General features: G+C 32.3%; 3 protein-coding genes and 1 long non-coding RNA gene across 4 annotated transcripts; 3 read left to right on the top strand and 1 right to left on the bottom strand.

Moving 5' to 3' along the window:
• The first annotated feature begins 1,832 nt into the window (after positions 1 to 1,832).
• On the top strand, positions 1,833 to 4,010 carry LOC117924159 (cytochrome P450 716B1-like). The gene is made up of 4 exons (XM_034842739.1): positions 1,833 to 2,367; positions 2,452 to 2,902; positions 3,060 to 3,247; positions 3,602 to 4,010. Exons 1-4 carry the CDS (start codon positions 1,870 to 1,872, stop codon positions 3,905 to 3,907), a joined length of 1,443 nt encoding a protein of 480 aa, XP_034698630.1. The 5' UTR covers positions 1,833 to 1,869; the 3' UTR covers positions 3,908 to 4,010.
• Positions 4,011 to 6,126: 2,116 nt separating this feature from the next.
• On the top strand, positions 6,127 to 11,543 carry LOC117923670 (derlin-2.2). The gene is made up of 6 exons (XM_034842078.1): positions 6,127 to 6,391; positions 7,054 to 7,153; positions 8,398 to 8,612; positions 8,720 to 8,803; positions 10,843 to 10,896; positions 11,008 to 11,543. Exons 1-6 carry the CDS (start codon positions 6,293 to 6,295, stop codon positions 11,188 to 11,190), a joined length of 735 nt encoding a protein of 244 aa, XP_034697969.1. The 5' UTR covers positions 6,127 to 6,292; the 3' UTR covers positions 11,191 to 11,543.
• Positions 11,544 to 11,617: 74 nt separating this feature from the next.
• Positions 11,618 to 18,256, bottom strand: LOC117923669 (tobamovirus multiplication protein 1). The gene is made up of 11 exons (XM_034842076.1): positions 17,897 to 18,256; positions 17,328 to 17,418; positions 17,186 to 17,238; positions 15,031 to 15,123; positions 14,801 to 14,872; positions 14,136 to 14,208; positions 13,963 to 14,008; positions 13,760 to 13,823; positions 13,220 to 13,273; positions 12,288 to 12,365; positions 11,618 to 12,191 (listed from the first exon to the last, which is right to left on the bottom strand). The coding sequence occupies exons 1-11, from the start codon at positions 18,047 to 18,049 to the stop codon at positions 12,099 to 12,101; spliced, it is 870 nt and encodes a 289-aa protein (XP_034697967.1). The 5' UTR covers positions 18,050 to 18,256; the 3' UTR covers positions 11,618 to 12,098.
• A 3,512-nt stretch (positions 18,257 to 21,768) lies between these two features.
• LOC117924347 lies at positions 21,769 to 23,144 on the top strand. The gene is made up of 3 exons (XR_004652757.1): positions 21,769 to 22,268; positions 22,475 to 22,642; positions 23,003 to 23,144. It is a non-coding gene; the product is annotated as an uncharacterized LOC117924347 (long non-coding RNA).
• The last annotated feature ends 362 nt before the right edge of the window (positions 23,145 to 23,506 follow it).

The raw sequence follows: 23,506 nt of genomic DNA, 5'->3' as shown, positions 1-23,506 counted from the left end.
AAACGCTTAGCATTTTCCAAGTAAAAAAAAGATGTTTATGGAAGAAGAATATGTAAGAGGAATTAGATGACAAATTTCACATCCAAAGAGTTGGAAAGGACACAATTGGGACCAAATGTGAAGACAAAGAGGGCATATTCACCAAGGCAAATGTGTTTGTCCGAACCTGCTAAGCATATGGCCCTCCTCCTTTAGCCAAGCTTTGGACCATTTGTCTAAAGATAAGGAATGATATCAACATGAGATGTTGAAAAAATCAATGATCAACTTTAGTGTGAACACTCTCCTAATGAATATGTTTCTTCTTTTTTTCTTTGGTTACATAGTCTATTTGGTTTGAGAGAAATGAAAAGAAACAAGAAGGAAATTTGGGAAAGTTTGAAATTTTAATTGATTATCATATATACTAGAAATGAAAGGGCCAAAAAAAAAAAAAGAATTTTTTTTGAGAAATATTAATTTCTAATTTTTCCATTGAAATAACTAATTTAAATGTGAATAGTTGTTTGTTGACATTGAGATGAAAATTAAACTATAATAATAACTAAACAAGTAATATTGATAGTATGATGATATATTACTTCTTAAATATATAATTTATTTTTATGTCCTCACGATGGATCAAACAAATAGACTTTAATATCAAGTTTGATGGTTTACTCTAATATCATTTGAAATAATTTACTTTAATGGTATTTGTTTTTTTATTTAATTATAAATAAAAGTTGAAACTAAGCGGTACTTCATAATATTAAGTATTAGATTATTTGTTTTTATAATAAGTCATAAAAAAACAAATAATGTAAAGTTTGAAAGTAAATTACTTTTAGCAAAAAACTAAAAAAAAAAAAACAAACAACATCTTCCTCTTGTGAAAATATTATCCACTTTTGATTCATAAACCCTCACATTTCGAAACACGACTCTATAATAAAATGGGTTCATTGCATATATATTGTTAGTAGCTTCTTCCATAATCAATAAGTGGTACACAATATTTAATTTTTCTAAATTTTGTTTAAATTACCTTTTTTTAAATAAAAAAAAATTCTTGAAATATGGCTAAAGCTAGTATGAACAAAATAATTTTAAAATCCTAAAAAACATTTAATAAATATTTCTTTGAAAAATCATTTTTATTCAATTTATTATTAAAAATATTATGAAAATAATTTTTATTTATATCTAATAATTAATTCTTTATAAAATGGCTTCCATAGAAATATGCTATTTGACTAAAACCACTATTGTGAGAACTACTTCTAAAGAAATTCATTAACAGTTGGATTAGTAAAATCGAAGGTGTTCTTGAAGAAATACTTGACGAATAATTATTTTAAAAATATTTTAAGTAGAAGCATTATTAAAAGTTCTTTTATAATCTATTAGATAATGATTTTAGGAATCATTTTTAATATAAAAAGTATTTTTTAAAAAAAAATTAGTTAGTTCAATAAATTTTAAAAAACATTTTTAACCCCCCCCCCCTCCCCGCACATATACATATATATATATACACATAGACAAGTGATAGCAAAAACAATAACATAAACATTATACAACATATTAAAAATGCGCACACACACACATATATATATATATATATATATATATATATATATATATATATATATATATATATATATATAGCAACAAACAAAAGAGACAAGTGATAGACAGCAAAAACAATAGCAAGAAAATAAATAAATAAAAAGAGGACACTAACATAAACATTATACATCATATTAAAAAATGGTCAGATTCAAATCGAAAGCACAGAGGATATCATAATAAATAAACATTTTTGGACTGCAAAAGCTTCACCACTTTTTGTGTCTCTCATGTCCTTCCTCCATCAACAGTACTGCAATGTCAATCTTCAACCTTCTGTTGATCTTCCTTCTTCCAATCTTCATCATACTTTTTCTTAAAGAAAGAAGGGGGGTATCTCAAAAGCTTCCTCCTGGTTCTCTAGGCATCCCCATCATAGGCCAAAGCTTCAGCTTCTTACATGCTCTGAGAAAAAACACAGGTGAAAAATGGCTTCAAAGTAGAATTCAGAAGTATGGGGCAGTGTCCAAGCTCAGCCTCTTTGGGACTCCTACTGTTCTTCTCAGTGGGGCAGCTTCAAACAAGTTCATATTCACTAATGATGGGGTGATTCTGGCGAACCAGCAACCTCAGCCTATTAGAAGGATATTGGGGGATAAGAATTTGACAGAGTTGAGAGGTGAAGATCACAGAAGAGTAAGGGGTGCAATTGGGATGTTCTTGAAGCCTGAATCCTTGAAGAAGTATGTTGGGAAGATTGATAGAGTGGTTAGGCAACATCTTGACATGAATTGGAAGGGCCACCAAACAGTCAAGGTAAGCCTTAATTCGACCCATTAATTAGCTAATTTTGTGTTAATGCTAATGAGGGAAGTAGTGCTACTTTTCTTGATCCTGCAGGTTTATCCGATGATGAAGCAGCTCATGTTTGATATCATATGCTCTCTTCTATTTGGTCTAGAACAAGGGAAGGATAGGGAGATGCTAATTCATGATTTTCACCTCTTCACACAAGGCCTATGGTCTGTACCAATAAATCTGCCATTCACTCGGTTCAGTAATGGCCTAAAAGCAAGCAGAAGGATCAGAAGAGTGGTTAGTGAGCTCATACACGAGAAGAGATCAGCAATGGAGCTAGGGCAAGCTTCCCCACAGGATGATTTCATCACTTGCATGCTCAACATCCAGCACCAAAGCAGTCCAGATGAGACGAGCACAATGACCGAAGAAGAGATTTTGGATAATGCTATTGTTGTCATGTTTGCTGGACATGAGACTTCAACAAGCCTTTTAACTTTCCTGCTATGGTTCCTAGCGAAAGACCCGGTCGCTTATGATGCTATTGTCCATGGTAAAGCCATTGTGATATCCGATGAGTCTATACATACATACATACATACATACGTACATATACATATATATATATATATAGCCATAGATGCAATTGTGTTTGATCATATGTTAATTAAGGATTGATGTATTGTGATAATTGGTTTCCTCATCTGCAGAACATGAAGAAATAGCAAAGACCAAAGTTTCTGGAGAGCTTCTCAATTGGGATGATCTTGCTAAGATGAAACACACATGGAAAGCAGCAATGGAGACTATGAGAATCATCCCTCCCGTATTTGGTGGTTTCAGGAAAGTCCTCAAAGATTTTGAGTATGGTGGCTACTTGATTCCTAAAGGGTGGCAAGTAAGTCAAAGTTACCATTATTTTTATGAGCTCATCAAACATACAAGTTATCAAATTGTTAGATTATGATCTTGTTATATTAGATAGAGGATGTCACAAATTGAACTAGTCGATTAACTCATAAGATTTGAAGTTTTTTTTTTTTTTTGTTATTTATTGAATAACAAGTCTATCAGCCATGTCATAATTAACTATCTTATAATTAAGGTTTCATGGAAGAATAAAAGTTGTGAAATTCTTTTATCTTTATTTGATTAATAGATTCTTGAGTGTTGGTATATTCCACTTGTATGTGTGGTTGTGTTAACACAAGTTATATCAACTAATCATCTACTTCTCATGTTTATTGATTAGGTGTTCTGGGCTACAAGTCCAACCCATATGGATGATCAAATCTTTATAGATCAATGGAAGTTCAACCCGGCTCGATTCGATAACCAAACATCAATCCCACCTTACAATTTTGTTCCATTTGGAGGAGGAATGAGGATTTGTCCAGGAAATGAGTTTGTGAGGATTGAATCCTTAATCTCAATTCACTATTTAATCACCCAATTTAGATGGAAACTACCCAACAGTGAGGATGTTATCACTAGGGATCCAATGCCAATGCCTCAACAAGGACTATTAGTCTATCTTGAGCCAAAGATTGCACCATAGATAGATGTAATTTCAAGATCTATATACATTGTTTTTAGTCATTGCAATGTTGTAATCTTCGCACCATTTTGTTTTTAAAAATAAAGTGAAAACATTTACCTTCTTGGGATTCTCCTCCATGTTCTAGTACTTGTCACATGTAAACTAAGAGAATATTTAGCCTTCTTCACAACATTAAAAAGTTGATAAGATTAAGTTTTTAATTTATTCTGACATTGAAGTCTTATTATATAACTAAGAAGTCATGGTCATAATTTTATCAAAGTAATTGAACTCACATGTAACTTTAAAAAAGTTGTTTAAAAACGATATTCTTAAAGCGATATGTTAAATTTAAAGTTAATATGATGTATATAATAAGAAATTTTTAAAAAAATGAAGAAAAATAAAAAAAATTAAAGTTAATAAATTATTTTTAAATACTTTTTAAAAATTATTTCACCTATTGTTCCTCTTTTATATTAAAATTAAATATTTGAAAATATATAAATTCAGAACTAATTTTTAATTATATTTAATTTCTTTCCTATTTTTCATTATATAAGAAAATCATTTTACTTGATTTCTTTTCTTTGAGACTTTACTAAAATCTAACGTGGATAAATTAAAAGTTTAATGCAAACCTCAAAATAAAGTTATCCATAAGACGAAGTTTTGAGTTTTAATCTAAATAAGTTGGTACGATATATAATACTTAACCGATTGTCTAACATTAACATAAGTTTTTAGTTTAATTGGTAACTTAACTTCAATATAATTACTAAATTCTTATAGTGGCCCAAGTAAAAGATGAGAAAAATCATAAGGGTCTAACTACAATATAAAAGTGTAATTTTTCAATACCTATCGAAAAAGATACCACTAACCAAGTGGTATCAGGTATATATTATTAAGTTTTATTATTTATATCTTAACTTCATATATTTTTATCCTTATATTTAACTTTTATTTATTTATATGCTTATTCAATAATCTAAATTTCATCATATATATTTAATCCGGTTTATTGTTGAATAGGTTGCTTAGCATTTTCCAAGTAAAAAAAAAGATTGGTTATGGAAGAAGAATATTTAAGAGGAATTAGATGACAAATTTCACATTCAAAGAGTTGGAAAGTACACAATTGGGACCAAATGTGAAGACAAAGAGGGCACATTCACCAAGGCAAATGTGTTTGTCCCAACCGGCTAAGCATATGCCCTCCTCCTTTAGCCAAGCTTGGGACCATTTGTCTAAAGATAAGGAGTGATATCAACATGAGAAGTTGAAAAATTCAATGATCAACTTTAGTGTGAATACTCTCCTAATAAATATGTTTCTTCCTTTTTCCTTTGGTTACATAGTCTATTTGGTTTGAGAGAAAGGAAAAGGAAAAGAAACAAGAAGGAAATTTGGGAAAGTTTGAAATTTTAATTGATTATCATGTATGCTAGAAATGATGGGGCCAAAAAAGAAAAAAAATTCAAAAAATATTAACTAAATAAGTAATATTGATAGTGTGATGATATATTACTTCTTAAATATATAATTTATTTTTTATGTCCTCACGATGAACCAAACAAATAGACTTTAATATCAAGATCGATAATCGACTCTAATATTATTTGAAATAATTTACTTTAATGGTATTTTTTTTTTTACTTAATTCTAAATAAAAGTTAAAACTAAACAACACTTAGTATTAAGTATTACATTGTTTGTTTTTATAATAAGTCATGAAAAAAAAAACATCAATTTCCTCTTGTGGAAATATTATCCACTTTTGATTCACAAACCCTCACATTTTGAAACACGACTTCATAATAAAATGGTTTCATTGTATATACATTGTTAGTAGTTTCTTCCATAATCTAGTACACAATATTTAATTTTTCTAAATTTTGTTTAATTACTTTAAAAAAAAAATCTTGAAATATGGCTAAAGCTAGTGTGAACAAAATAATTTTAAAATCATAAAAAATACTTAATAAGTATTCTTTGAAAAATCATTTTTATTCAATTTATTATTAAAAATATTATGAAAATAATTTTTATTTATATCTAATAATTAATTCTTTATAAAATGGCTTCCATGGAAATTTGCTCTTTGACTAAAACCACTATTTTGAGAACTACTTCTAAAGAAATTCTCTGTTAAAAACTTAAAACTAGGTGATTGGTGCGTGTGTTTTCACGCGCTTTGTCATTGGTTTGGTATTGTTATTTGGAACAAAAGTTCAGCCGCGAACGATACCATTCCCAGCTCCTATTTTCCACAATCTTTCTTTGCAACTGTAAAACCCCTTGTATCGATCCGCTGAAGCTGAAAATTTTTCGAAAATTTGCCCTAGATTTCTTCTCTGGGATTAGGGTTTTGTTGTAAATCAGAAATAATAGGAGGGGACAATGGCTCAAGTCGTTGAAGAATGGTACAAGCAGATGCCAATCATCACCCGCTCTTATCTCACCGCCGCAATCGTCACCACCATCGGTTGCTCTCTCGACGTATGCCTCTGTATCTTTCACGCTTTTTCGATGTATCGGTGTGCATTATTCTTGTTTATTCCCTTGTGTGGAGGGTTGATAGGGTTTTTGTTTTCGATGTTCAATTCTTGGTGGTTTTGATTTTTGGAAATTGGGTTTGGCTAAATTTGAATGATTTTCAAATGGGCCTGTTTCAATTTTGATAAATTTTGGGGTTTTAATTTTCTGCGGATTATGGGTCGTTCTATGTTTTTCTACTTTCGGCCCTGTTTGTTTCGATGGAAAATTGTTCCTGGAAAAGGATCCAGTAAAGTTTTCTTCAAGATTCCATTTATCACTGAGTATTTTACTGGGAAACCTGGGGAAATTTTTTGTCTTTCTTCAGCTGACGCTGGGAAAATCTCAAATTTTCACTGCAATTAGTGTTTGTTTGTAATTAAAATTTGTAAGCAGAAAATATTCAATTATTAATGTCTGGAAGGGTAAGCAGAATTTGAGAATGTTGAAAGACAGTTCCTTTGTTGTTTTGATTAATGATGATTGTTTCTAAATTTTTTTTTTTTTTGTAGGTTATTTCTCCTTATAATTTCAATTTGAACCCTAAACTTGTGGAATTGGAAGTTTTGAAAGAGAGTCCCTATGTTATTTTGGATCAATGATGATGTAAAATACTTTTCTTGCAGATCATATCTCCTTATAATTTGTACTTGAACCCTAAACTTGTGGTTAAGCAGTATGAAGTATGGCGCCTTATCACCAATTTCCTGTACTTCCGGAAAATGGGTAACTTGTTTGCCTTGGATCTTTATCCATTTCTGTGCTATGTTGGTTAAATACAATGGCCTTCTTTGCATATATCATTTGTACCTTGCAGCCCTTTTTCTGGTGCTTTCTTTATATTGATTTTTGCTTCAGTTGCTTATTGAAAAAAAGTGTAATGTCATTCTCAGAGAACTGCTATAAGCAACCAACAATCCCTTTGTGCCTTTATTTTTATTGAAATGGGCTGTCCCTCCTTTGGTATGGATCTCTTAAGTTTCTAGGGTTTCATTATGCCTCTTGAATTTATTTGCATATTCGATTTCATTTTATTTTTTGATAGGCAAAGAAAAAATTATTAGAAAAGTGCCTAAGATAAAAAGGGGCACGACCCGTGTCCATGGGGTACACAAAGGACATAAACAGGCAAGAAAAATACACCCATAAGGCACCAAAATGCTAAGGAGTTCCCCACCAATGTACGAAATTGAACAACAATAAGGGGCTGACGTCTATGAACGGATGACACCAAAGGAACATGATTGAAACAAGAAAGGCTTTAAGGGATTGAACTAATGCTCCACACCGTCAAAAGTTAGGTGGTTATAGTCCCTTTTTCTTTTTCTTTTTCTTGATATGGGATGTTTGTCCTTAGTTATGGATCTCTTAAGCTTCTATGGTTTCATTATTCTTCATGAATGCATTTACATATTCAATTTTATTTAATTTTTTATAGGCAATGAGAAATTTATTGGAAAAATGCCTATGAAAAAAAAAGGGCACAACCCTTATCTATGGGATAGACAAAGGATGCCAAGAAGTGAGAAAAATACACCCACAAGGCATCAAACACTAAGGAGTTTCCCATCACCTATGGAATTGAACACGGATAAGGGACCGACATCCATGAATGGATGGCACCAAAGGAACATGGTTTAAACAAGAGAGGCTTTAAGAGATTGAAATGATGCTCCAGCCCTTCAATGGTTATGTGGTTACTATCCTGCCAATTAGTCCAAAAAAGGCATAATGGGCAGTTCTCCAAACCTTTTCTCTCTTTTTCCCCACAAATCTTCCTTGCCAAGATAATAGGATTTCTTTAACTGTATTGGCATACCAGTTCAAAAGAGGCACATTCGTTTTTTTTTTTTCATCAAGATATCCATTTCCATATTTATAATTATATTGATCCATTGAATTCTGACTTAACTTAGTTCTTGTTCATTCAACACTTGACATCTAATATGGTTTCATTTTCATTATGCCAGATTTGGACTTTCTGTTCCACATGTTCTTTCTTGCTCGATACTGCAAACTTCTTGAAGAGAACTCTTTCAGGGGAAGGACCGCCGATTTCTTTTACATGCTCTTATTTGGTGCCACTGTTTTAACGGGGATTGTTCTCATTGGGGGGATGATACCATATGTATCAGAGTCATTCGCAAAAATTATATTCCTGAGCAATTCATTGACATTCATGATGGTTAGTTAATTTTTCTTTGCTCACACATAGAAGATGTTTTATTGGTTACAGTCATTGGGCAACAACTGTTTTGGATGTCTTGTTACTCTGTTTTGCCTGTTGTACAGGTTTATGTGTGGAGCAAGCAAAATCCTTTTATCCATATGAGTTTCTTGGGCCTCTTTACCTTCACAGCAGCCTACCTTCCATGGGTGAGTGAGCTTCAATTTTTTATTATTCTACCTTTTCAAACTATTCTATTCCCATATACTGTATACTTGCCATTTTTAGTGTTCTTTCACTGTTCAGAAATTTACTTGAATATGCACTCTTTTGTCAAAATCCTGAATTTATGTGTAGTGAGTAACGTTATAAATTTATTCTAGGAATCTTTACTTATACGAAATTATCCAGCTTCAATATCTGGAAAAAGCTGGAAAAGGGGCAAGAAAGAAAGGTTGCCTACCCTGGAATAAATAAATGAATACAAAAAAGCTTGAGAACAAATTTGTTTTGCCATCCATTTTCAATTGGTAGGTTGTTCTTTTGAGCTTCATGGTAATAACTTATTGGGCACAGTTCTTGCTTAGAGTGCATTTGGTAGTGTTTATAGGAAGTGTTTCTGGACTTTATAATACTTGAAGGATAAAAATTTCCAAGCATTATAAAGCCTAAAAACACTTCCTATAATCACTACCAAACGCACTCTTAACACTCATTTGGCTGTAATTTTAAAAGGTGTTTCTAACCTTTTTTAACACCTAAAAATTTGTATTATTCAAGTATTAGAAATGTTATAAACGTTTTCTAAAATGATTACCAAACGCACTTTTAGAGTATGTTTGACAATGATTTTAGGAAGTGTTTCTATCATCTTTAATACTTGAAAGATAAAAGTTTTCAAGTGTTAGAAATACTAGAAACACTTCCTAAAATCGCTGCCAAACACACTCTTAGTACTGTTAGGAAACTGTTTTTAAAAACCATTTTCTAAAACACACATTTGGCAAAAAAATTTAGAGGAAACAGTATCTGAAAATTCATTCTCGAAACAGGGTGTGTTTTAAAATAGATTTGAGGTGTTTTCAAGTGTTTTTGTAGAGTGTTATGAGAAACAATTGAAATTATAAGTTAAAGTTTGGTTCCCGAAAGATACTACGTAGAGAAAAAAGTGTTAAAGAAAATGATTTTCTCGTGTTTGATTGTATTATAAAAAATATCAAAGAAATTCAAATATAATTAAAATTAGTTAAAAAGTTATGCATTTTTAAATTATTTAATCTTTATATGGAAGAGTTAAAATAAGTGAAATGAGTTTGAAATGACATATAAAATAATTTATTGACTTTAAATCTATTTTTAATTTTCTTTATTTTTTTCTTTCCTTCTTCTCTTCCTTTCTATTTTTTTTCCCTTGCATTTTCCCTCAAATTTTTTTGAAACCAAACATAGTCATAGGGAGTACTTTGGGAAATTTCTTATTGTATCGAAGTGCACAAAACTTTATAGAAAATAAATTGAGAAATTTCATATTGTATTGAAGTGCACAAAACTTTCTAGAGAATAAATTGAGAAAACTATTTTGCATATTTGAGTTTCCATACAAAATTTTGTTCTTGAAAATAATTGAGAATTGTTTCTAAAATTCCAAACAAGCTCATTGTATACTTCCAGTGTGTTCTTGTGAGTTTTTGCACTTTCCATACATTCTCTTATGAAAAAAAAAAAAAAAAAACTTTTCCAAACAAACCCTTAGCTGTTCCACTAAGAGAGTCCTTAATAAGATAAAGCATCGGTCCTGCCACAAGTGGGGGGTTTTTACTTCTTTTCTCTGTGATTCCCTTGACATGCTTACAAAAAAATAAACCATGGATGCACAAACCATTTTTTTTTTATAATTAATGAACCTTCCATGGCCAAGCCCTTAGGATTCTCCATGGGAACCCAAACCATATTGCCTTTAACTCAAAGATACATAAATAAATAAACAAAGAGTATAGGAACAAGAGTGTGCCTTAATAGATTATATTGGATTTGATTAGTGCCAGCTCCTGTCTCTGTGAGCAAAGATCTGAATTTGCAGAAATTTTTTTAGATTGTATTCTGGAGTAATTTTATTTGTATTATTTGGTTGCCTTATACTCTTACAAACCATGACTGTAATTTCATAGTTGATATTATGGCTTCGGGTTTATCTCAAATGGTCTTCCAACCAATGTGATGTTTGACTTCATTCTTGTTTGTCCTGCAGGTTCTTTTGGGGTTCTCTGTCCTTGTTGGTGCCAGTGCTTGGGTTGATTTGTTGGTATGTTTTTTTTCATAACAATTTCAATTAAATCTGAAACTTGTGTTTTGCTGTTGTTAATAGCCCAAATTCTCATGTTGAACTGAAGACCTATTTGTGGTTCATTTGTTGGGTATGATTGCTGGTCATGCCTACTATTTTCTTGAAGATGTGTATCCGCGAATGACAGGTCGTCGGCCCCTAAGAACTCCACAGTTCATTAAAGCAATGTTTGCAGATGAGGCCATCGTCGTTCCGCGGAATCCAAACATGAGATTCGCGCCCCCAGTTGCAGAGGGAGCTCACCAAGACTAATCAGCACCACCATGGTGGGGAAGGGCTTGGGCTTTTCCCTATATTGCTCTACCTCTGAAAACAGCTGGAGGGCCAAACTCTGCGTGACTTTACCCTTTTTTCTTCTTATGAAAGTATATACTCTCAACAGCATAGCAATCATGGTCACATTATGAAGTCGTTATGTGGTCGACTACATATCGGGTTAACTTATATGTGATTATGCTATTCTAGGTGTGGGTTTGGAGATGAGTTTTGTAATTCAATTCCCTTTTGACTGGCAGGTTTCTAGTTTGGTATATAGGATGGCTTCTATTCAATTGTTATGAAAAGAAACTTAGGCAAGCATACCGCAGAAATTCATTTTCTTTGTCTCTTTTGTTCCTTTTCTAATTTGTTTCTGAGTTGGTAGCCGCTGACCAATTACTAATTCGATGAAGAAAAATAATACCGAAAACAAAACTGGGTAATCCCAAGATTGCCATTTATACTGAATATGTAACACGGTTACCAGCAAATAAAAAAATAAATACATTTTTATATGAGACCACCTTAAGCACACAACATGATGTTGAACCCTACAAACAAACATCAACCGACGCCTACCACAATTGAATTACAGGAAAATTTCCTTTCTAACGTGTTCTTGACCAAATGAAACCGCATGCCAAGGATTACATGGTGGATTAATCACCCATGATGGAATCAATTCAAATCATCTCCCAGATCAAACTGCAAAGAACAATGTATAATGTACATGCCAAAAAGAATTTCCGACGTTGTGAGCCGTACCAGAATAATACATCTGGACTGTTTTTTCTGGCTCTGGTTCTCTTTCTCAACTCCAGTAGCAACTAACTCTGGGACCATGAAAAACCGACACTTCTAGGGGGAAAAGAATAACAATGTTGGGATGAAGATGCACTGCTCTAACGGATGGGGTGATATTGGGCTGATATTCTCTTGGGAGGCAGCTTCCGCAGGATGTAGAGCACAAGAGCCGATGGTAAGATCTCAACCAGCTGTTTTTTTTAAGTAAATAGTAATTCAAAAGTTAAAAGAAAGGTACAAGATGCTGACTAGAGGGAAGTTTGCAAGCAACGAGATTAGAAGAATACCATGTAGTAGATCAAGTTCAAGATCGGATGGCTCAAGACATCAAGTGATGCATCTGAATCAAATGCAGATAAAACAACCTGCAGTTTTGAAAATTTGTTAAAATCATGTATAGAAACTCCACGTATGTTTAGGACAGCAGCAAGACCTAATAAGATTCAGCCATGTCACAATCCTCTTATACGCAAGACGGCAAGAGGCCCAAGTCTTCTTCACACAGTACCAATTAATGTGAACGTCTAAAGTAGATAATTGTTTAAATCAAAGTTCCTACTGGAACACTGATATGTGGTGAAATCAGAAATTCCTCATTTGTCTCAACCTTGCAACATATCCTCTGGTCTTGACTTTATATCTAATTCACTCTAATTTCTATGTGATTCAAACTACTGATCAAATACATTAAGAGCTCGTTTGACAGTGATTCTAGGAAGCGCTTTTAATATTTCTAATACTTGAAAATTTTTATTATTCAAGTGTTAGAAATGTTAGAAACGCTTTCTAAAATCACTCTCAAACGTACTCTAAAGAATCCCTATTTTGGTATTGGCGATTTTGAAATTTTCAATTTTGGTAATTATTTTTGAGATAGAAGTGACTAGCTCAAGTTTCAGGATTTGTTTGCGATCCCATCAAAACTGTTGCTTGAAAACTAAACAAGATTCAACTCCACTCCTCATCTGTGGTTTCTTTTTCTTTTATGTGTATTTTGGGTAGGGAGAGTGGGTAGGGAGAGGGGGTATTTCCTCAAGATATACTAGTAAAATAAATCATTAATTTGTTTTTAGGGACGATCAGGATTCATGCCATCAAATAGGACTGATAGAAAAGAGTCAAAAGACTACTTTCTTTCAGCACTCTAGAAAAACTCAGTAGCAAGAACGAGAAAGGTTTTTCTTGAAAAAACTAGTAAAAAATTAAGTTTGAAGCTTACCACAAAGCATCTTATAAGAAAGCAGGTGAAACATATGGCAGTAACAGATCCAACCTGCAACAATCAATATCAAGAAAACAATCAGTGCACGATTGAAAAACTTGCAAAGTGGTGTCCTATTTAAATTGTAAATGATCAAGGAATATCAGAGATTAATCCATTGAGAAAAATGCCAATTTTTAGTCCAAGGCAGATGCTAATCATATAAGGCCAATGAAGACCTCACATACTCTGATTCAAGATGTGCTTCAAAATCCACATACTTTCATACTGGTGTGTAACACTATATTATAATAAACAAAAACATATTGTAGAGGCGCATGCATGCAGATACTACATGTACATACATATATATCTATGTAAATGGATTGTATTATTCTATGATAAATCAAAATATTCCAAACTCAATGAACTTATAGTAGAAAATTCAGGTTCATGCTATTGAAGAAAATTCAAGTAATGTGCAGATCCATCAATGAGCAATAAATCTAGCCGCTATGTTAATATATAACAGATAAACTATAGTAAACAAGCACAAACCTCATGAAGCTTTTTTCTTCTTCCTTTGGACTCAATTGGGAAGCGTCTCAGCATGAAAAATAATCTGGAAGAATTGGAGATGACATACCCAAGAAAAACAGAGTTACAACCATGCATAACATACCAGTGGCTTAAGATAATCTAGGTTGCGTGAGATACTACTTAAGTAATAGTAGTCTATTAAAATGATTCACAAGACTCACCTTCCTCCATACAGCAAGAAACCTAGCGCGGCTATAAAAGATATCACTGGAAAAATATGAGGAAAGTTAGTATTATAATAAATCAAAGAGAGATGACAACTTCAGCCTCAATTTCCAAAAATGAAATGAAAATGAATGCATAGAATATATAGATGCAAGTTACAACACCTAACCTGCCATAAATATACTTCCAATGAATTCCACAACGCTGTTGTCATCTATCCAGAGGTATATCCAGATACAAACCTGATTCCAGCACCTTTTTTTGTAAGGTTTCACTTAAAATAATCCAGCACAAACATAAAATATAAAATATTGTTTTCCCAGAGGTCCAAAATTAGTGGAGGCTGTATATGCTAGGAGGTTGGAACCTCAGACCACACCTCCATTACCTCCTGCCTAGACCAGGCAGGAGAGGAATTCACAGCATGCCTCCTGGAATGGAGAACCAAATAGTGCACCACTCAAGCAGAATCTTTAGTGTCTAGATTGATGAATGAGATTTGCTGGTCTATTATACTGAACAAGTTATGGAAACATTTAATTGGAAAAGAGTTCTGGATTTGGATAGAAAACTAAATGGTTGTGTCTCCTCTCTCTGGTCCAAACTCTACCAATGAAAGCTTCTATTTGAAAGTCTCCCAGAAATCTCATATCCATTCCTCTTTCCACTATATATATATATATATATAGAGAGAGAGAGAGAGAGAGAGAGAGAGAGTACCAACAAAAGAGAACTGTTTAAAAGATGATACCAGAGATCCTTAGAATTGACCAGTTAATATTTTTTTTATATGAAGGTCCTGCTGTATGGTAGAGTATGAGAGATGAAGCATGCCTGTATAAAGTATATTGCCGCATTAATTGAAATATAAAAAATCCGGAGCTTGTCTGTTGGTAAACTTCTTGCCTGCCCATTAATATGGATGAAAGTGTCAGGATTTCTGCCTGAGTCTGGATAAAAGCACATTCACAAGCATGTGTAGCTCACCAAAGTGAGGGATTAGCCTTACAAATTTTAAATACCAATACCCTTAGTAGAAAAATAATCAAAAGAACTCTACTTGCCTGGTGATATATCTCTGCCCAAAATAGCACAAGAAGTGTGTATGTAGAGAAAAACAGAAGTCCAGGAAGATCCAATAATACCAAAATCAGTACCTGGTTCAAGATGCAAATGCATGCTGTCAGCAAACAGGCCTTTGAGCACTGTAGATGCTACAAGATGCAGGAAAACAGTGTGGTACCATCTATTCCAGTGAAAGTTTGTAAACCACTATAATGGATTAATCTCAGTGCCGAGCAGTAGTTTATTCCCTTAGAGATTAAACAGAACATTGCCAGAGTACCAAAGGGGAAACACTTATTACAAACCACACTATTTGCCAGGCTAACTAAAATTTGAAGAAATTCAGATGCCACAAGTTCATCACAAGCTACATAGAAGCCTTTTGGAAGGCATCTGGACATTTTTACAAGGTTGACTCTCTTGAATTAAACAGTTTGGCTAATATGAGAAATGTTGAAGAATGGCCTTTTTCCCTCTTTGAAACACTAGACAACATTAGAGTTGTTTTCAACCAAAATGCCATGGCGATCAATGAAAGAAATTACTTCAGTGCACAGACTTTTGAAAAGAGCTCCCAAAACCGTGGCATGGCACCCTCATAAATGAAAGGCATTCGAGAAGACAAAGTTACTTGATTGATCGGGAACACAAAACAACCACCTACCAAAATTGAGCTTCAAATTGGTAGGAAGAAAAATAATGGAGAATGGTACCAGCCACAACCTTCCAGTGTCAGACACATAGGTAGAGATGACCACCTTTAAAGATGGTAGAAAAGAACCAAACAGAAACTGAAATTAAAAATAGCTTTCACTGGTTAGGACTCGCCTTTTCTTAAAAAATGGGCATTCTTCTCATCCATTTGAACCAAATCTTAGCAATCAGTGCACATTTCCATGATCATCTTTGCTGATCCATAATCAATGTACAATTCCACAACCATTTTCCTCTCTGCCTACTACATTTCCTAAGTTATTTCTGATTTTTTTTTTTTTTACTCAATTTCTTTTGAATTTTCTGTCCACTATTTTTGCATATGAATCAACACTCTGTCAAACCACGGAAACCAACCACTAGGGATTACTTATATCAGACTGATATCCATACTTAAGCTCTTGGACAAACCTTTGACATCTTTGATATTAACGAACAGACGATTGATGAGTAAGTTTAACATAAATTCCTCAACTTTATCTTTAGGCTCTTGAGCATGTTATAATCAAGCTGAAATTCATGAGTACTTGCATGTTATCTTGAATGCTTTTATCAAAAACTGGATTTTCAGGGTTACATGTGTGGTTAATAGAGAAACTCCTGAAGTTTTAAAGAGCCCCGTTTACCCTGTTGCTGAGATTGTCCTCTGTCACCATTTCTTTCATACATTTAATACATCCTAAAATAAACAGTATCTTCCTTTTTACAGTACTATAGATGTTGTTCTGGTTCAGGAAGAAGACTTGTACTTACTAATGACATAAAAATTGCTTTTGGACCCAAACTATTTAGTTTTCTCATATTCTCCTAGTGCTTGAGAGGAAAGTTTTTTCTAACAGTAGTCAATTTGTTCCAAATTATTCCCATATATTGGAGTTTTCATATGAGAAATTTCTAATGAAGAAAATAAGAACATGGATAATTTTCACCAAATAAATAGGAAACTGTATGCAATTGGAGTTAAAGTAATCCCTCCTTACTATTTGGAACAGGAAATCAGAACATGTGGACCATCAAATGATTTGGCCATTCCTAATAAAGTAGTCCCTTATCCAGAGTATGTGACCGGTTTTGAGGTTTGAAAATACTATCTTGCAGTCTCAGTTGTAAGATAGGGGAATAACTGTAAATTTCCTTTTACTCCAGCTTTTTTAAAACAATAATTTTGTGGTATATGTTGATAATTATTCTCTTATGGATCTGTAGTGTTTCATCATACAGTTGAAAGGACATGTGACATCATGGCATTCCTCAAAGTTTAGGGTCTCCTACAGATCTCTCGAGCAAAATGAGTAATTGGAATGGAAAAAAGAATTGTAAATATTAATTATACAATGATATCAAGTAAAGAAAAACAGAAAACCAAAGCAAGAAAATACTTGGACAAGAAGGTTATGCTTTAACAGGAACAATCCTTTCCTGAAACAACAGTAAGCTTACCTTGGGATGCAAAACAAAGACTTGCTTGTGAAACCCAAACACGATTGCCCGCACTGCAATACACAAATTCGCCCAAAAACCAAATAATAAACATCCACGCAAGAAAGAAATAACCAAAATATCAAGCAACACTATATTTCACCTCCATTGACGATGAAGTTCATAAGATGGAAAACCTTCTGCGTCGTCCAACCATACTCTGGCACTCTCAGTTCAATCCTTATCAGTTGAATCTGCGCAGTGCACATCAATCAAATCTTAGTCAACCGCACAACATAAGATTTCTCAACAATCAAGCTCAACTCCACAAATCACGGCAGTGAAAAACAATTCTTGACTATTCCTACAAATCCAATACATTGCATCAATCGTCCTCTCTCCTAAACAAACACTTTCAACACACAATCTCAGCAGTCCCGATCCAAATAAGCTCATCAACTGCACAACAAATCTAACACCGATCCTCCGCCTCATCACCGAGAGACTAACAGAAGCTACAAAACCAAAAACTAACAACAATAATAACAAAACAAACTTTCGAATTGTACTGTTCGCAATCCAATCAACTAAAACCTCACTCGCAACCACCTCAAACAGCCGCATTCAACTCTTCCGCTTTCCCCTCGCACTCACAAATTCGTTTTCTCAGCAACCAGATGGAACACAATGCACAACACAATCAAGAATCAGGCAAAGAAACAGAAAGAGTACCAGAGCAACTGAAGAAACTAGGGCATAAGCACCACAGAGAGCGTAGAAGATCCCGTCCTGCCAGGTAGCAGAATCATTGATCTTGTCCCACCAGCTGGACGCGAGCGCAATAAACCGCGTCAAGGAATCTAAGCCCAGAGGCATTTCCCTCATTCTGCAAATTTCCCCGAGCTTCCTCTTTCTCTCTCTTCTTTTTCCCGAGAAACGCCGGGAAAGTCAAAATTCGTGACAGGGAGCAAAGCTGATGAGAATGTGAAGATACGAGAGAGTGAGAGAGAGAGAGAGTACTACTCCACCAGCCAGTCCAAGAGATATGGGAAGCCCTCCCACCTAAGCTTCCACGGTCTCCATGATGGGGATGCTGTTTGGCTTTGGGCTACACCCGATTTACTCCCATCCACCACATTTTATCTAACTTTTCAGCTCCTGAAAGGCCTTCTCCCGCCTTTCACGCCCTTTACTCTCATATTTGTTTGATTTTCCATTTAATTATAATTTTTTTTCCTTTGCTTTCTTTCCTCTTATTTTTTTTTTATGATCAATAATTTGGATTAAAATTGGAGGGAGGGAAGTTATATTTAAATAATAATTAATAAATGATTATTCCGATTATTTATTCTACCTTAATTAGAGCTTTTTGAAGGTAAATTTATAATATCAAAAATATTAAAAATATTTTCTAAAATCACTATAAAACACAAAATTAATATTATTAATTTTGCATTTTAAAATCCTGAACTAATCCATCGCCTATATATAACAAAGTATAAGGTTTTGTTTGGATAACAATTTGGTTTTTCCTAAATTAGAGGTTAAAATTTAAGTCGAAATCAAAGTCAAAATTATAATTTAAAATGGGTAATATAAGTGGAATCAAAATTTATTAAATCTAAAATAACTTATTACATAAGAGGAAAAAAAAAACTTCTAAAAGAAGTTAATATTAAGTCAATATTTTTATGATCTCGTAAAATTATTTAAACAAATACAACTCATTTTAATAATAAAAAAATTGACTTTTGGCTTCTCATGAATCATTCTAACTTCCAATCCAATATAAGTGTTATTTTCAAGAAATGACTAATAAATCGAGTGATTTTGTGGGTTGACAATTTCATCAACAACTCTAAGATTCGACATGTTATTTAGAAGTTGCATCAATCCCTAATATTAAATAAAATAAGTCTTTATTATTTTTAAGTAATAAAATTTTGCAACATAAATTTCATGTCATGTAATTTGTGGTTCATTTAGAATTTATTAATTGCTTCCTTCAATTTTTTAGGTCATATTTAGTCATTTGAAAGCACTAAACAAATGAAATACAAATATTAAGAAATATGAGTTTTTTTTTTTTGTTTTGAATCTAAAAAAAAAATTAAGAAAATGAAAATGAAAATAAAAAATATGGAAAGATTTTCTCTCAATTTACATAAAAGTGAGAAAATTATCCATGAATTTAATCTTTCTTTTATTCTCTCTCAATTTTTAAATTTTACAATTAGATAAAAAAATTATAAATTCTTTTAATTTTTTTCTTTATTATCTTTCCTTTAAACTTTTCAATCTCGAATGATGTTTTAAATTATCAACCAATATGAATTTATTATTATTATTATTTTGACGCCGAGGGACAAAATCAAAGACAAAAATTGACAAAAACAAAAAGGCTAAAAACACAAAATTGAACCCAACCCAAATAGAAAAACACATCAAACCAATTGGGATTGAATCCATTCGAGGTATCCAACTTCAATGAAGAATCAAAACATTGGAATATGCTTTGTCAAAGTGCTTTGGTTATATCACTCGCTGCTCACTATTTACTTTGGGAAGCCCAATTGGGTCGATTCCAAATTCATAAGCCATTGACATTGAGCCAAGACCTTTGAAATTTGAACGACAATTCCCATATTTGTTTGGTGGGGGTCCGCCCAAAAGCAGATAAAAACCCTTGACCCCAAGACTCATTGTCTGAGGGTTAGTTGGGGTTTTAGTATATGTAAAATATATGGACACGTTTGTTATTAATTAAAGTAGATCTTATAAAGTGAAAGCCATTAAAATAATATTGGAGAGAGCTTTAAATGATTGGAAACCCTAACCCATTCCATATGTTCAAGCCCATGTTATAAATAGTGGAACTAAGGGAAGAAGCTAAAAGGATCAACAAATGTTAACCAACTTGTTTGGTTACCATGAAAATTGATCATATTGATTTGTGCGTTTTATATCCCACATGTGGAGAAAAAATTACTCATACGTGATTGGAACACACGACTTTCCATTAAATCAAACATACCATATTGAACAATTAATTTTCCTAAAAGTTAAAACTAGTTCAATATGTATATCATGTTATTTACCATATTTATGATATTAAAATTGATCATATTGATTTGAGTGTTTTATATCTCATATGTGGAGAGACAGATGCTAAGAGATGTTTCGAACTCACGATCTTCCATCAAATCAAACATACTATATTTAACAATTAATTTTCTTGAAAGTTTATACTTTTGATTCAATATGTATATCATACTTTTTAACATACTTATGGTATTAAAAAGGAATGAAAAATCTTGTTCAATCACAAATAGTCCTATAGCAATAATGTTTTTTGTTTGCTCAATTTTTTATATATATATTTATATTAAATTGTCTAGATTTAACTGAGTTGTTAAATGGAAGATTGAAAATGATTTTTACTAATTTTTTTGAAAATAAGAACATATGAATTATTTCAATAAAAGGAAATTCTTAAACAGAATATGAATAAATAATTCAAAAACCTCGTGTTGTTTTCAACATAATGATAACAATAAATGTTGGTTACATCATATATCCATTTTAAATGATATGTCACAAAATAGAGGTATTATTAAAAAATTTATAAAAAAATAGTTTCTTAATACTAATTATTAGACGCTTAAATTAATCCTAAACCCAATAAACTATTATAACTAAATTTCAAATTATTGGCCTATGAAGTCTAACTGCTAAAATTTTTCTTAAAATAAAGAGTAATATTGTTTGGCAAAATATCCATACATATCGGTTTGGAGGCAAAATATTGGTGAAAACAATCGAGTGTGAGGGTGAAGTAGTGGAACTTTTTGGAAGATTTTTTGAAATTTTTTTTTAAAAAAATTAAAATTTATCTAATTTGAATTTTTGACAATCTCATGGCTCAGATTTCACCCATATTTTTGTAAGAGATTAAATTTATATTATCATTTTGTTATTAACTATTTTTTATATTTATCTCATTAATCCTATTTTAAAAATTTACTATCACTTCACTCTTAATATTTTTCTTTATTCTTATAATTTTAAATGTTTTTATTTTTTAAAATATTAAAAAATAATTTTATTCAAAAATTGCCATAATATAAAAATATAATAATAAAGTCCTAATATTTTATAAATTAAAATTAATTTGATAAGATAAATTATTAACATTTTTAATTATTTAAATAAATTAATATTAATAGAAAAATTTATCACCACATGTTTGTAATAAAATCTCAAATAAAATATTTTATATAAATTAATTTAATTTTTATTTAAAATATAATAAAACATGTTTTAATAAAAATATTTTTAATTTTTAAAATAATTAAATATAAATATATTAAAGGAATTTAAACTTATTTTTTATAAAATTTTGATAAATAACCGTACTTATATGAACATTTATAAAATAATTTTAATATTTTTACATATGTTTTAAGGGAAATTCTACAATACCTCCTTCGGTACCATGCCTCCATTTTTTTTCATCCATTGGATGAAAATGATTAAATCTCAGCCGTCCAAATGAAAATGAAAAAAAAAAAATTTCAAAAAAAATTTCTACCGGGTACCTCCCCCTCCCGTTCTCTCCCCCATCTCTCCTCCTTTTCCCCCCAAATTTGCTCTCTTCCTCACGCATCCTCCATAGCCGTTCCTCAGCTCACCCATTTCCCGCTCTCATCTTTCTTCCCGTCCATAGCTGGCTGTCTCACGCATCCTCCATAGCCGACTTCCTCAGCTCACCCATTTCCCTTTTCCCGTTTTTCTCCACTGATTCTCCACAGCTGGGTGAAGACCACGGTCGGCTTCAACCGGGCCAACCTCTTCGAGGGCGACGTCGCAGACCTTATCAAAGACGTCTCCACAGCTAGGTGGAGACCACCTTCGCCGTCAACCAGGATCAAAGACGTCTTCACAGGTGGGTGGAGACCACCATCGTCGTGAACCGGGCCAACCTCCTCCAAGCCGACGTCTTGACCTCATCAAAGAAGTCTCCCTCAAGGACCGCGAGCTCAGGATTGTGGGCGAGGTCGGTGCCAAGATCCGAGTCTTAGACTTCATTTCTCCCGATGTCCAGGTCAGCTATTTTTCTGCTAGATTCTTCTTCTCGAAGATTTTATGTAAATTTTCTGAATTTTTGCTTTCTCTCCCCCCTACCCCTGCATTTTGTCAGACGGATAATTTCGGTTCTTTCACACGGAGAATTTTAGTGGAATCTTCATAACCGTTGTGTTTTCTTCATATTTTATATTTTGTTTAAGAGGTGTAAGGGGTTGTTTTCAGGTTCTAAATTTAATGGTTTAAAAACCCGAATTGAAGACGTAGCTGGAAGAAGAAGAAGAGGGCGTGTAGTACTAAGGAAAAGAAAGCTGAGAAGGACACAATTGTTTGTTACTCAAACGGCGCTTGTATCCTAATTATTTGGCGAGTTCTATATAAAGGGAAAAAAATGTGAGTAGTAATTATGTGTTTTACAATATTGTGTCCATTATATTTCATGTTTTTTGTTAGATTTATGAATTGATTACATTATAGAAAAAGAGGATGGTTAGATTATTGAACATTGAAAAAAATTTATATGTTAATTTTGTCATCATTTTAAATGTAAAGATATTTAGGGAGGATGTTGTAGTTGTAATGGTATTTGTATTTATTTGGCATTTGATTGATTGTAGTAAGATATAAAAATAAAATTTATTGAAATGTGAAAAAAACTTATGTTGAGATAATGTGGTGGTGAAAGTATGTTTGATTTATTATATCCGAAATCATATTATAAAAATTGACTTAAATGATTTGATTTATTTTTAGGAGCGAACGCGATGGTCTTGAAGTTGTTCAAAATCCAAAGAGGCCTATCGGCGCTTGGATACATTACTAGTAAGGGAAAATAGAAATATGTAAAATAATATGTTTTTTAATGTATTTTTTGTGGTTGTTATTGTTAAATTTGTTTGAAATTGTTTTGTAGTAACGATCAATTAGCCATGATGAAAGAGAAGGATAAAGGAGTGAAGATAAATGATGATGTAAGGAATAATATTGCTATGTCTAATATAATTACATTTTAAAATTAGAATTTAAATTATGTGACCAATTAATGTAGTTGAGGAAAAAATTGGGCAAGAAGTGGAATGCACTTTCAAAAGTAGAAAAAGAAAATTTCATAGCAAAGTCCAAAGAAAGTTCAAAACAATATTCACTTCAAAAGGGTGTTGTTCCAAAGGTAATTTTTTTTTGTAATGAATATTTAATTTCTTTACTTATGTATTTGTTGGAAATTATATTAATGTAAACATGTTTGATGTTTGTGTA

The sequence above is a fragment of the Vitis riparia genome, chromosome 10 (assembly GCF_004353265.1).
Source record: "Vitis riparia cultivar Riparia Gloire de Montpellier isolate 1030 chromosome 10, EGFV_Vit.rip_1.0, whole genome shotgun sequence".
NCBI classification, from domain to species: domain Eukaryota; kingdom Viridiplantae; phylum Streptophyta; class Magnoliopsida; order Vitales; family Vitaceae; genus Vitis; species Vitis riparia.
This window is presented reverse-complemented; position numbering and strand designations above follow the sequence as displayed.

Excerpts from the sequence above, each read along its gene's own strand:
- LOC117924159 (XM_034842739.1), top strand. The coding sequence starts at position 1,870 with ATGTCAATCTTCAACCTTCTGTTGATCTTCCTTCTTCCAATCTTCATC. Across the intron at positions 2,368-2,451 it reads AGGGCCACCAAACAGTCAAG|GTTTATCCGATGATGAAGCA; the intron begins GTAAGCCTTAAT and ends TTGATCCTGCAG. Across the intron at positions 2,903-3,059 it reads TTATGATGCTATTGTCCATG|AACATGAAGAAATAGCAAAG; the intron begins GTAAAGCCATTG and ends CCTCATCTGCAG.
- LOC117923670 (XM_034842078.1), top strand. The coding sequence starts at position 6,293 with ATGGCTCAAGTCGTTGAAGAATGGTACAAGCAGATGCCAATCATCACC. Across the intron at positions 8,804-10,842 it reads CAGCAGCCTACCTTCCATGG|GTTCTTTTGGGGTTCTCTGT; the intron begins GTGAGTGAGCTT and ends TTTGTCCTGCAG. Across the intron at positions 10,897-11,007 it reads GTGCTTGGGTTGATTTGTTG|GGTATGATTGCTGGTCATGC; the intron begins GTATGTTTTTTT and ends GTTCATTTGTTG.
- LOC117923669 (XM_034842076.1), bottom strand. The coding sequence starts at position 18,049 with ATGAGGGAAATGCCTCTGGGCTTAGATTCCTTGACGCGGTTTATTGCG. Across the intron at positions 14,873-15,030 it reads GGGCAGAGATATATCACCAG|GCAAGAAGTTTACCAACAGA; the intron begins GCAAGTAGAGTT and ends ATTAATGGGCAG. Across the intron at positions 12,366-13,219 it reads TTCTTATAAGATGCTTTGTG|GTTGTTTTATCTGCATTTGA; the intron begins GTAAGCTTCAAA and ends TCAAAACTGCAG.